Source organism: Salvelinus namaycush, chromosome 30 (genome assembly GCF_016432855.1).
Source record: "Salvelinus namaycush isolate Seneca chromosome 30, SaNama_1.0, whole genome shotgun sequence".
Taxonomy (NCBI): Eukaryota; Metazoa; Chordata; class Actinopteri; order Salmoniformes; family Salmonidae; genus Salvelinus; species Salvelinus namaycush.
The window spans coordinates 12,389,003-12,403,641 of NC_052336.1; the positions used below are offsets into that span (position 1 = coordinate 12,389,003).

The 14,639-nt window shown below is 39.5% G+C and overlaps 1 protein-coding gene across 1 annotated transcript; it reads left to right on the forward strand.

The window, feature by feature from the left end:
• Positions 1 to 1,805: 1,805 nt before the first annotated feature.
• On the forward strand, positions 1,806 to 11,133 carry LOC120025149 (transcription factor PU.1-like). The gene is made up of 5 exons (XM_038969601.1): positions 1,806 to 4,321; positions 4,825 to 4,915; positions 5,757 to 5,944; positions 9,743 to 9,902; positions 10,063 to 11,133. The coding sequence occupies exons 1-5, from the start codon at positions 4,274 to 4,276 to the stop codon at positions 10,383 to 10,385; spliced, it is 810 nt and encodes a 269-aa protein (XP_038825529.1). The 5' UTR covers positions 1,806 to 4,273; the 3' UTR covers positions 10,386 to 11,133.
• Positions 11,134 to 14,639: the final 3,506 nt, after the last annotated feature.

Consider the following 14,639-nt stretch of genomic DNA (forward strand, 5'->3'; position numbering starts at 1 on the left):
CAAGCAAAGAGACAATGAGTTTGAAGGTAGGCCTTGAAATACATCCACAGGTACACCTCCAATTGACTCAAATTATGTCAATTAGCCTATCAGAAGCTTCTAAAGTCATGACATCATTTTCTGGAATTTTCCAAGCTGTTTAAAGGCACAGTCAACTTCGTGTATGTAAACTTCTGACCCACTGGAATTGTGATACAGTGAATTATAAGTGAAATAATCTGTCTGTAAACAATTATTGGAAAAATTACTTGTGTCATGCACAAAGTAGATGTCCTAACCAACTTGCCAAAACTATAGTTTGTTAACCAGAAATATGTGAAGTGGTTGAAAACGAGTTTTAATGACCCCAACCTAAGTGTATGTAAACTTCCGACTTCAACTGTAGCCTGTAAAAAATAAAAAATTAACTCAAATTAGTTTAGACCAGGGATGGGCAACTTTGATGGGGATGGGGGCCACAAAAAATCTGAACTCGGTCTGCGTACCCACATCCATACCCACACATGCAGTCAGTTGCAAAAGACTCTGCTTTTGGGGGCCCTAAGCAAAAACATTTTGGGTGGGGGGTTGCCACCTTGCAAGCAAAACATTTTGCAGCAGAGAGAAAAAAATGTAAGCTGCAATATGTAACTTTTCATGCAATTCTACTAATTTTGCCATGGGTGGAGATAAATGTTTGCCGTTTTTAACATGATATTTGAGTAAGAGTGACAAACAAAATCAATCGGGGCTCCCCAGATTGTAATTGGACCATGATTACTAGAAGTTTAGATACAGTAGCTAGACTAACTTAACAATCCCAAAAATATTTAGCTGACAGGGGCTAATTGACTGACTGTCAGTGACTGACATAACAATAGAAAAACTGCTGATGCAAAACCAAATTTTCGAAATTGCACCTTGTGTATTCTACTATTCTAACTCAAAACAGTAAGTTGAGACCCTGACTGATCCTCGCTCCAGTGTATTTTCTGTATTGCTAAATGAGTACTAATGTCACACTGTGGCCCTGAGAACTCAGGGTATTAAAGACATAGCGGGCTGTGAAGTAAGAGGTGTCAATGTGACTGCTTGCTTATAAGGATGCTTTAGCCATCAGAGATATGCATCTTGTGAACATAACTGCATTCAGACATCTCAGGTTGTCGAGTACTCAGTCACTCGCTTTCGTAGCCTAAAACCAACGTGTCCATGGGTCCAAGTGATATAGTAAACACAACAGCATCCGTGTGCCTGTAGCAAAATTACACACTGAACTTCTGGGCTGGTTTCCCAGACCTAGTCTTGTATTAAAAAGCATGTTTTATGAAGTATTGCCATTAATTAAGTATTTATATTCCAGTAAAATACTTTATCTGGGTCCAGGCTCTTTGTCCACAAGTCGTTGGTGGAAACCAAACACAGTAGACATTTTATTTACTGTGTTTTACCAAAGAAAGAAGCTGGTCTGATCTGTCAGGGACTGATAATATACGATACGTATTATGTTTCCTTACTGTATGAAAAGGCCCAATGTGATCAGACAAGACAATCACTGAAATACTTCTATAGATTTATATTTTAAGTTTTGTGGCCTAGATCATACTGAAGTTTAGACACACAAATGGAGTCATTCACAGCAACCCCCCTCCCCATAAGGAACTGAATCTAAAAGAGAATTTCCCAGTTCCTCTTTTACATAGTGTGTGTGTGTGTGTGTGTGTGTGTGTGTGTGTGTGTGTGTGTGTGTGTGTGTGTGTGTGTGTGTGTGTGTGTGTGTGTGTGTGTGTGTGTGTGTGTGTGGGTGTGTGTGTGTGTGTGTGTGTGTGTGTGTGTGTGTGTATGATGATGATAATGATGATGGTCAAGACTGACTAACAGTAGAAATGTAAAACCAAATTATAGGCCTGATTCTGTTTGAATGTTATCTGCCTATTTCCTGTAACTTTTTACATTGTGAGAAACACACATTTTATGTATTGAGCCATTCATTCAAACACAGAATTGAAAGTGTGTTCTTGTCTTTCCCAAAATGGGATGAGCACAATGATGCCTGTTTAGGTTTCATCTTGTTCTTAGCTGTCGAAGGCCTAGTAATCTGAAGCCTTATGTAGTAGACATGTATGTGGATGTACTTTGTAAAGCAAGGTACAGGGGAACAGAAATTACAGTATATCATACTCGTCAAACTAACTATAGTGCTGTCCATGAGGCTGAGGGACGGACCTCTTACTGAGATGTCCACCGATCTCCACCTAATAGTTTTAAACAGATCTGGGAAACCTGAATGATTCCTGACAAAGCAGCATATTTTTGTGTTAGAGAAAAAAATATATATTCAAAAAAAGAGTCGTTGTGTGCACTGAAAATAGCCGTGGTGAAAATAGCGTGCTGTGCTTGCTGTAACGCACATAGTGTATTAATACTAAATGTCATCAGTTTAGCTCAGACAGCTGTGATTAACATGGGGGCCATGGACAGGCTGTGTGGTTTCAGCAGACCTACAAGTGGTAGAAGGATGCAGGGGACTCAAATTATAACCCCAGACCATGCAAGCAAGGCAAACTGAAAAGCCACGTATGTACAGGCCTACCAAATTAAGATTGTTATACCGCAACCAAGTCAAACTGATTGTTTGCCTTTGTTAATGTTGATTATTAAACAAAGAACGCACTGTATTTGGTGCTACGTAGCACATCAAAACATCAGATAAGGTTATAACAATTCACAGAAAATTCAACATAGTCTTTGATAGAGATGAAGGAGAGGAAAAACAATAGAATACATGGACATCCATAATAAAGCAAATTTGACTACAGGGTTTTTGGTTGTGTGTTATATTAAGCTTTGAACAACCAAGGGAATATAATAATCATTCCGAAATTATCTTCAGTGCGATTTGGATCTTACTGTCTACAGTATTTCAAGTGTCTGGTCATTATCAGACTGATGCACTCTTCCGCTGTCCAAACCTACACAAGCCTGTCAGTAGAGGCTTGGCTTGTGTCCTCACTTTTCTTCAAGTTAAAACAGAGATGTTATGTCAGGGAGAGATACCTGAGACAGATAGGGCTGGTTTCCCAGACACTGCCTAGTCTTGGATAAAAAAGCATTCTCATACTGTGTCCTGTAAACCAGACCATAGGGTCAGGAGAGAGGGTCATCTGAGTCTAGTAGCAGAGCTACTGTACACTGTACTCATTGTGAAGAAGAATATTTTGGTGAGAAAAACACATTTGGTCAGAAAATATTATATTTGCGATTTCTCAAGAATCCCCCCACCAACACTACTATTGTCACAGGAGGTGTTTTATCTCCTCTCCCTTAATCTCCACAGCTGTTGCAGGATTGCAAAAAGGAAGTGGCATGATTTTATCTGTCCAGCTAATCTACACACAGATAAAACAGTTGTTTGGATAGAAATATAGCAGAATTCATCGATGTATGTGAGTCATTATTTCATTGATATGGTTAGAACTCAAGCTACTGGTTTGTTTTTTAATTGACATATTTAGACCAGTTTATTTGAAGGGATAGCATAGTATAGGGAATAACAGGGGTCCAAGTGCCGAACCTTGCTGAACACCAAATCCAATGTACACACTGATACTGGTCTGAGAAGTAGGAATTAAACCAGTTTAAAATGTGAAATGACAATGTTTAGGTATCTGGCATTGAAACATGCTAAACATGTTTAATATTATATTTGTAATATTCATCTAGATTTCCATAGTGTATGCAAGGTATATGAATATGGATACCTGCACTTTAGCCACACAAAAAAACACATTTAATTTGGTTGGCAAAATTTGGTCACAATGAGATGCAAAGATACTATCCACTGACAGATGATGCTATGCTAGAAGACTGACAGTTAAGACAGGCCTTGAAATGATTGGCTGGTTTGGGAGGTGACACAATTGAGCCTTAATAAATGTGAGATGTTAGAATCTCCCCCTGACAAATCACCAATGACCAGGAACCGCCACCAGACACACTGAGATGTGTACACCCACAAAGATATACAGAAGTCAAAATATCAGGTTCCCTTTTAATTTTCAGTCATTGAGTAGGGCTATTTTATTTTATTTTATTAGACAGAATTTGAGTCTCAGAGAGTAGCTTGGCTTACAAGTGGATAAAGTTGTGTAGGCAGAGGGAGACATTTTGGGTTTCGTTTGGTGAGAGGAAATTTGGTAAACGTTGTGCAATGGTGCGGGAAAAGTTTTGAAAGAGTGTGAGAAACAATTGCAAGCTAAGTGCCTGAAGTAGGTCGGTTCAAGAAGAAGCCTTCATGTTGCATCCGTACAGAATGGAGGGGTACCTCATCTCACCTGGTCCTGTAAGTACACAATGAGTCAAACAATTTGTGTTAATTCAGTTATAGGCCCAAGTATATACAGGTATGTGGTTATTTGTTGAGTTTATGTACTTGTTTATATACCACAGGATATACTTATACAGAAAATGCATTAACGTCATTAATTTTCAAACTCTTGAACTGGTACACAATGTTGGTACTTTTGTGGTCTACATACTGGCAAAAGAACAATATTTCAAACATAATAGTTTATACAACTAACAATATGTTTTGTTTCACAACAATCCATTTTGTAAGGTCATGACCGACCATGAAAAAAACCCAGCAAAAGTATTATAGTAAATGTCAATGAAGTTTAAAAAGCTCAAAATGTTGTTCAGCAATGTCATTATCAACAAACATTATCAAGGGCAGAAAGCAATTTGTATATAGATGTTGAGTGTCAGTTCCTTGGAAACAATAGTAAAACATTATGTGAAGTTTTGTTATGATTTCAGTTGAGGATATTATTTTTGTTTTGACAGCCATCAGAAGACATGTACGAACCCGACATCTATAGACAACAGATGTCAGAATATTCATATCCGTATGTCATCGATGCAGAGAGTCAAGGAGGTGAGCTTTAAAACACTACAACATTTTTCCTAGTATTAATACCTCTTGTATTATCTATTGATAATCTTGATAACTATGATACAATGATATACTTTTTAAATTTCCCTTTCTCTGATGAACTTACCATCACATAATTGTAGATTAAATAAACAATCTGAATATCACTTATACGGAAGTGAATAGTGCCGGCCCAACTAGATATGTGTTTGACCAGGCCTGAGGAAATCACACACAGTAGCTATATTAAAGACAATACTGTACATAAAAGGTATCAAGACACTGCAGCTGGAGCCAACCATGTTGCCCCCATGGAGTACAGGAAACAGATGCCATTTCTGTCAGGCGCTCAACCTACAGTCATAGAACAACTTTCCCCCCTGGGGTTTATTGAAATGGAGAGGTTCAGTTGTATTTTCTCCTGTAATCAACTGATCCTACTGCCAAGAATAAACTGGTATTTACTAGTACGAGCTGTAGAATTATATAGGCTTTGCTCCATTTAACAAACTAAATTATTACAAAATAATAATGGCAAGTCTCTGGTGCAGTGTCAGGACCGAACACAACAGATCACTAAAACATGTGTACATGCGGAACGTTTTAACACATTTGTGACATTCGGGCTAAAAAGAGAGAAAAAGACAACTGCCAAAGCAAAGATGTGTGAACAGGAAACTGCCTAAAATATTTTGCTGAACACTTTTTAAACAAATAGCATACATTGTGTATTTGGAATCTGTAGTCAAATAGGTTTTCTCTATTCTATGCCATCTGAACATTGCCATTTAGTGTACACCTACCTCTTACTCTATGAACAACTAAAATGTTTCTCTCTGTTCAGATCACTGGGACTATCACACCACTCATCATGCTCATCCTCTGGACTTTGACAACCTGCCAGAGGGCCACTTCACTGAGCTCCAGAGTGTCCAGCAACTACATCTACCCAGTATGGCTCGTTACAGCGATGTTGACACTCTCTCTCTGGACCCTGGCCTTGGGGGACACAACCATGCCCTACCCCCACCGGGGAGCCCACCCCCTGACCCCCCTGACCCCTCTTTTCCTCTAACACAGACAGAGCGTTGGAGTTGGTCATTCTTTTCAAGCAGATGTAGTGTACATGACTAATAGAGAATGTTCTGAATGTTCAGGACTAAAGCAAGTAGCAGAACTTGTTTACATGTCCCCTCTAGTGCAATAGCAATGCTTCAGAAAGGTTTAATAACAGGTAAACATAAAATCAACCATCTGGCTTCAGATAAAATGGCTCAGATAAAGATATGACAATGAAAATGTATCTGGGCTACTGTTTGTTACTGGTGAGCTGTGTTGCGTGGAGGATGTAGGGTGCGCCTACACACAGATGGTTTGACATTGTGGCCTTTTCCTAACTGGGGCCTGCTGGTGTTGCTACAGAACTATAATCTGCCAACTCACTAACGGCTGATGAACAAATAATTCTTTTTTTAAACAGAAGTGGCCTCCCCAACATTATGTCACACACACACACACACACACACACACACACACACACACACACACACACACACACACACACACACACACACACACAAATCATTGTCAGTCTTCTTATTGTAAAATCTTACATTGTAACATTGTAAATATTACACTTTAAACAGAGAGCATTAACTAATGAGTGTGGATGAGAATATCCTTAAAGATGCCTTTTCTATTTGTGAATGGAACTGATTATACTGCCTCAGAGTAGAAACAGTGGGTTTTTAGAACTGTGTGCTGAATGTTTGGACAGGATTTTGCACGGCCAAACATTCAAACTGCTATAACAGCAACCACACATCACACCTCATGCAGCGGGGCGGTGCCCTATAATCTGTTCCACCGCTGGGCTAACTTGAGATGATTATATCGTCAAGAACAGGTCAAGGTTAACAGATATACTACTCTTAAAAACATGGCGAAGGTTTGAACTGAGAATCATGAAAATAAAACTTTGAGTTACAAGTTGTTATTATGGGTAGTCAGACAAATGTGACAATACCTCTAAGATACAACTGGTCTCCTGACTTGAAACAGAGTCAAATGCAGCAAGCTAGCAGTGACATGCTAAGATAATCAGAGCAAGCTAGTTAGCTAAGCATTTAGCAACCTCTTAGCTACTCATGTTGAATTAAAAAATATAACTATAGCTAATTAGGTGTCAAATATACAAGTAAGTCAGGTAACATTTGCTTTATTGAAATGTTAAGTTGAATAAGCTATATGACAAAAAAACAACAGGGATGGATAGTTATGCTACTCCAGGGGCATCAATATAAAATGCTCAGCTAAACAGAAGTAGTTGGCTAGCAGATAGTTATCTTTTACTAATGTTGAGTCAAAGAATAGTGCTAGCTTGCTAGGTCTCAAATATGCCAGTAAATGTTAGTTTGGGTGAAGATAACCATAGGATTTAGAAAAGGGCAATTCCACGACTCAGATTTTTCACTTAAAATGTATGCCAAACAAAACTGATTTATTTTAAAGTTTAACAAACTATACAGTGCACAAGGACTCTATGCACAAGGGCTACATTTAACAATTACACAGAAAATTTTACAAAACACATTTACTGGAAGAACTGTACAGATTCAAAGTTTGGTAACAGAATTTCTGTAAAATCTCCCTCAGTTTTTTATGTGTCCACGTTTTCCAAAAACTCAGAATTAAGAATTCAGAATTAGGATTCAACAATGTCTGCAGAAATAATGGGGTGTCAGCTATGGCACGACACCTTGACTTTGAAAAAATCTATTTTGGTTATGGAACTACAATAAGTGAAGTGGATTTACACCGGGTAAATTAATTGCGGTAGCAAAGTTTCATCATGGGTCCCTGATTTGTACTACAAAGAAATGCTTAATTATGGATATGAATGTCATTCCCTTCATGGGGATCTATCCTAAATAGGTACACAAAGGTATACATATGCAATAACCTCCTTCGCATATTTGGGGATTATTCTACACAACGGCTATTATTTTAATGAGCTCTGCCCCCAAACGAGACCAAATTTGCTTGGAAATTTGCTTTTTCTTTACTGTACTAGACTCTACTCTACTTTTATTTACTGTACTGTATAGTACTGTGTTGTCCAAACTTGTGAACCCAATTGTGGTTTGTGACTACTGTGATTTCCCATTGTAGCCAGTTAAATTGCATAAATCCCATTACCGATTTTTGGGAAGTTCCATTACCAATTTGGTAACAGAATTTAGAGATTTTATCACATAATAATTTATTAACAAAATTGATATCAGTAAAAACACTATAATAATTGATAGGTGTACTTGTTACTTCTGTGAAATGTCATTATCCTCCCTCCTCATGAAGGAGAGAAATTAGAAAATATCTTAAAGATATGTGGGGTTTTGGTAATGGAATTTCAAAGCACAGGGCAATGTTCTTAAACTTATAGAAGGCAGAAACATGTAAATATGAAAGTGTTGATATTAGTTGGCAGGGGTCTTTACTTCAACATTATTGTAATTTTTAGGATGGAAAATGGTTGAAAAATGTATATCTGTCTTAATTTCTCCTATGAACTTCACATGTTGTTGCTCATGGGTCCTTTTACATGGAAATGACCATATGTCCATGGTTGCCCTTAGGGCACCAAAGTGATCTTAACCCAAATGAACATTACTGCCCCCGGGGAAGAATTTAAATAGTTTATTCCAGTCTGCCTAAAGTCTACCCTTAGGGCACCAAGTGATCTTGACCCAAACTCACATTTCTGCACCCAGGGTAGCATAAACAGTCTGTTCCATTTGTTGTTGTTGATATCGCTTATTCAACTAAACTTTTAATAAAACAAATATTAACTGACCTACTGGCAGATTTGAGACCTAACTTGCTAGCTATTTTTATTTTATAATTCAACATTAGTAGGAGGTAGGTCTCTGCTCAGCTAAGCTACATTTAGCTTAGCATTTTACTTTTCTTCCCCCAGAAGTTTATATAGCTTATTCAACTAAATACTTTGACAAAGTAAATGGGCTTTACAGGTACATTCAAGACCTAGCTAGTTATATTCTATGACTCAATATTCTATTTATAAATTCAACATGAGTAGCTAAGAGGTTGCTAAATGCTTAGCTAGCTTTCTTGCTCTAATTAGCTTAGCATAAGGCTGCTAGTTTTCTACATTTTACTCTTTGCTTCAAGTCAGGAGACCAGTTGTATCTTAGAGATACTGTCACGTTTGTATGACTACTGTAACACAAACATGATTTTAAAACATTACAACTTGTAACTCAAAGTTATTTACAAGATTCAGAGTTCGAAACCAATCGGATTTGTTCTGCACCAAACCAATCAGATTCCTTCTGCCCTTATAACAAAGTTGACTAAACTTTAAGTAAATCTGCATTTAAGCTCTTTTTCTCCCACATTATATGTGGGAGAGAATCTTTTTAAGTATTCATTCAACTCTACTTGATACTTGATACATTCAAGGGAGTGGGTATTCACAGGAGACTGGTGAGGGGAGGACAGCTCATAATGATGGCTGGAATGGAGTGTTTGATACCATTCCATTTATTCTGCCATTACTATGTGCCAGTCCTCCTTATTTAAGGTGCTACCAGCCACCTGTGGTGGGGATAGTTGATTGGGGGAGTAAAAACGGTTGCCGTCATTAATAACACTTGCGCCTCACTGTGTATATAACATGATCAGCATGGTATCTGATTTGTTTAGTTGTAATTTCTCAGTGAATACTGCTCCAAAAATAATGTATTGTAATTGTAATGATGGTTTTGTATTGTAATGACTACATGGTTATTGTTGTTTGTGGTGTCCAAGGTGCCATATTACCCTCGAGCCATGGGCTACTTGCACCCCTCTCCTCAGACGATGAGGAGCTCAGACGACGAGGAGCCAGGAGGCCGCAGCCCTCCACTAGAAGTGTCTGATGAGGAGTGTCTGAGGGACCACATCACCCACGTAACAAGGGGAGAATTGGGTAAGGAATTAATTCATAAATGCATACCTAATATCTCACATGTTTGATTTAGCTTCTGAGGTCACAATAATCCTACTCCATGTAGGTCATAGGTAGGGAACATCCTCAACTGATTCATTGCAGGTTTAACCATTTTGTACTTTTATCAACATTAATATAGGCAACAAGAAGAAGATCCGTCTGTACCAGTTCCTGCTGGATCTGCTGAGGAATGGGGACATGAAGGACAGTATCTGGTGGGTGGACAGGGACAAGGGCACCTTCCAGTTCTCCTCGAAACACAAGGAGGCACTGGCACATCGGTGGGGCGTACAGAAGGGCAACCGCAAGAAAATGACCTACCAGAAGATGGCACGGGCTCTTCGCAACTATGGCAAGACAGGCGAGGTCAAAAAGGTCAAAAAGAAGCTGACTTATCAGTTCAGTGGTGAAGTGCTAGGGGGGAGGTCTCACTTGGAGAGGAGGCCATATTCCCATTTGTAGAGGGAGAAACATAGTGGAAGTCCTGAAGAACGGTAGAGTGAGAGAGAGAGAGATAGTTAACTGTATATAGTATGCAAGATGGTTAACAATGTAATAACTATTGTTTGTGTTCAAATCAACAATAACTGTTTTTGCTGCTCTTGTAAAAAGCATTTATGTGAACGTCAAAGCCAGTGTCTTAATGGAATCTGACAATTAGCAAATTTTGACTCAATGATTGCACACACACATCTGGACCTTTTACATTCCATAGCACTTAGAAACAGGGCCGTTTTAAATGATACTGTCAATCATTATCACCAGAATGCTTACAGGAGTGGTAATACAGATGACCACTCGAAGTCCTCAGAGATCTCCTTTCTTAAAGCTGTCTGTGTTCACCGACTTCTACGCACTGTTGGACTCACTGACCATTGTGCACATTTGACATCGATTAGACTTGGATGCAATGTAAACAAAGAAAAAGACTGATAAAGAACTCTTTAGCATTAATGACATTGATTTGATACTCTGAGATGCACTGACTTTGGAAGAGCAATTCGTGTTGCTTAACCTTTGCTGTAGCAGCACACAAACACAACATATTATACATAAGCTTTTGCTAATCAGAATTGAGTATTCAGCCAAGCCGTGGTATAAAGCTTGTATATTTGTATGATGGTACTACATGTGTATTACATACTAACTCATGTTAGCTCAAGACTTTGGGAAGTAAACCCTTCTGAACATTGGGAGACTTAACCTGCAACCTTTCCGGACTTGACCATTACTTCCCTGTCACATCCCATTGACTTGTTCCTGAAATGGGGGAGGGTGAAGAGGCTTATCACCCAGCCCTTATTATCTGCTTGTGTTCGGAGATGAAGCACAGACCTTTGCCTCCTCCGAGCTAGGGTGCAATCTATTCCTAGCCTAGGAATACCAACACAGGGATATTTCTCCCATGCTCTCAATCATAGACCCCTGTTTGAACTGTATGATAGTGTATATGACCAGTTATTTTCCCGTACTCTATGTGCTCTCTGTATAATGCATGTTGGCATGTTTGTATGTTGGCATGACTCAGTTACATATCTGCACGTGATGAACTCGAAAGCATTTCTATTTCTCACTCGTCATGTGGTTTTAGTCGACTCATCCTCACATTGTTCCAGCACATCACAGACTGGCTTTAGCAAATCCTCTGGGAATCACAGCCATGTACGCAGAACCCCAGTGGCCGAGCCAGATAATATATAGACATGTGGGCAGCCATGGAGACTTTACTGGGCCCACTGGCAGCAGACAAGGCCACCCCATCCCCCACCATCCACCCACCCCCAGCCCAGTTATGTGGCAGCTGAAGCTTGTAGGTGTAAATAATTCTGGGTGCTGACACAGCTCTATGATGGGAGCACAGGGCACAGTCTGCAGTGAAAAGTGACGCAAAGTGAGGTATCCAGGGAGAACACCATCAAGAGACAGATAATAGTTTTAAGTGTATTTTCCCTACAGCACCTCTGGGATAAATCAATTAATAAATACTACTGAAAAGGAGACATAAAGGACAGGGATATAGTTAGAATAATTCAATTGAATAATGCAAAATCATAGAAACAGTGAGGATTGATTTAAGTGAACCCTCCTGCATTTATTACTGACTGAGCAATAAAACAAGGTTGAAAATAAAAACATATACAGTACCAGTCAAAAGTTTGGACATACATACTCATTCAAGGGTTTTTCTTTATTTCTGCTACTTTCTACATTGTAGAAACTATGAAATCATGTAGTAACCCCCCAAAAAGTTATATTGTACATCACAATATATTTTAGATTCTTCAAAGTAGCCACCCTTTTCCTAAATGACAGCTTTCAACACTCTTGGCATTCTCTCAACCAGCTTCCCCTGGAATGCTTTTCCAATAGTCTTGAAGGAGTTCTCACATATGCTGAGCACTTGTTGGCTGCTTTTCCTTCACTCTGCGGTCCAACTCATCCCAAACCATCTCAATTGGGTTGAGGTCGGGTGATTTTGGAGGCCAGGTCATCTGATGCAGCACTCCATCCCTCTCCTTCTTGATCAAATAGCCCTTACACAGCCTGGTGTGTTTTGGGTCATTGTTCTGTTAAAAATAAATGATAGTCCCACTAAGCACAAACAAGATGGGATGGTGTATCGCTGCAGAATTCTGTGGTAGCCATGTTGGTTAAGTGTGCCTTGAATTCTAAATAAATCACTGACAGTGTCACCAGCAAAGCACTCCAACACCATCACACCTCCTCCTCCATGCTTCACTGTGGGAACCACGTAGATCATCCGTTCACCTACTATGCGTCTCACAAAGACACAGTGGTTGGAACCAAAAATCTCAAAGGACAGATTTCCACCAGTCTAATGTTTATTGCTCGTGTTTCTTGGCCCAAGCAAGTCTCTTCTTCTTATTGGTGTCCTTAAGTAGTGGTTTCTTTGCAGCAATTCGACCATGAAGGCCTGATTCATGCATTCTTTGCTGAACAGTTGATGTTTAGATGTGTCTGTTACTTGAACTCTGTGAAGCATTCAGTTGGGCTGCAATCTGAGGTGCGGTTAACTCTAATGAACTTATCCTCTGCAGCAGACGTAACTCTGGGTCTTCCTTTCCTGTGGCCGTCCTCATGAGAGCCAGTTTCATCATAGCGCTTGATGGTTTTTACGACTGCACTTGAATAAACTTTCAAAGTTCTTGAAATGTTCCGAATTGACTGACCTTCATGTCTTAAAGTAATGATGGACAGTTGTTTCTCTTTACATATTTGAGCTGTTCTTGCCATAATATGGACTTGGTCTTTTACCAAATAGGGCTATCTTCCGTATACCACCCCTACCTTGTCACAACACAACTGATTGACTCAATTAAGAAGGAAAGAAAGTCCACTATTTAACTTTTAACAAGGCACACCTGTTAATTGAAGTACATTCCAGGTGACTACCTCATGAAGCTGGTTGAGAGAATGCCAAGAGTGTGCAAAGCTGTCATCAAGGCAAAGGGTGGCTACTTTGAAAAATCTCAAATCTCAAATATATTTGTACTTTTTTGGTTACTACATGATTCCATATGTGTTATTTAATAGTTTTGATGTCTTCACTATTATTCTACAATGTTGAAAATAGTACAAATAAAGAAAAATCCTGGAATGATTAGGTGTGTCCAAACTTTTGACTTTTACTGTATTTTTTTTAGGAAGTATAAGGTAGTTGGGACACTTGAGAAAACTGGGCAGACAAAAGGCCAAGGTAAAACACAAAAAGAAAAGTCCTAAAATGATCAAGATGTAGTGTTAAGGATCAGGATCAGACATGCCTTATTATCCCAAAATACTCCACTAAGGTGTGGTTGCTCAACCGCCTCCACAGTTAACACTCCATAATACTTTACTCCAGTCAGTCTGTTAGTCTGTCATGTCCTTGCTATGCCACCAAGCCGAGGCTTCGAACGGTAGGCCCCTACTAATAAGATGCAAAGCTCCAGTGTGTCAGGCAACAATATATGATTCAACCAGTACAGGATTTATTTAGACAGGGTAAAGGTCCCACTTATATGTGTATTACTTACTTGGGAAATTAGGTTCTGATGTAAAATTCACTGCCATTTGGAAGGCTTGATTTACATGAAAAAGTATTGTTACATGACAAACATAAGGAAAGGTATTTTGCTATTTACAGTGCTGCCTGTTCAGAAAATAAATGTTAAATTAACCAGATGGATAATGGAAAGCTGTGCACACAGCCATGGAAGAATTCCTGGAAGTCCTGGTTCACCAGGGGAAAAGCAATCACATTCCTGCCAACAGATAAAAGGATTACTCTAGCCTCCTGTCTGCTGTTTTCTGAAGCAGCTACTACTTTTTGCAAGACCAGGCAGCGGCACAAATCTAGAAAGAGCAGGAGACGTTGCTGGACTCAGGTTCTAAATTTAACCCCCCACCTCCCATTCCCTCCCTCCCTCCCTCGCTTCGCCTGTCATGCATCTGCGGTGTCGGGAGAAGGGATGGTTGAAATATGGTCTGCAGGAGGTCAGAGGGGTCTGGGATAGGGAGGGATGAGGTGCACGTCTATTATCTCATTGCCGGACAGAAAGGGGATTGGGTCTAGACATCGTGACAAAAGAGGGTGGGTTGGTACTGTTGTGAAGAGGGGTTGCTCAGGAACCCCACTATTAAACGCAAGGGGTGAGCTAGGAAGGAGTGTGTAAGTTATTGTTGGTTACTTTCTGGAAGAAACGTTCAATCAGG

What these genes read in the sequence shown, in the direction of transcription:
- LOC120025149 (XM_038969601.1), top strand. Translation starts at nt 4,274, where the DNA reads ATGTTGCATCCGTACAGAATGGAGGGGTACCTCATCTCACCTGGTCCT. An exon ending in ACCTCATCTCACCTGGTCCT is followed by an intron (nt 4,322 to 4,824) that starts GTAAGTACACAA and finishes TTGTTTTGACAG; the next exon opens with CCATCAGAAGACATGTACGA. An exon ending in CGATGCAGAGAGTCAAGGAG is followed by an intron (nt 4,916 to 5,756) that starts GTGAGCTTTAAA and finishes CTCTCTGTTCAG; the next exon opens with ATCACTGGGACTATCACACC.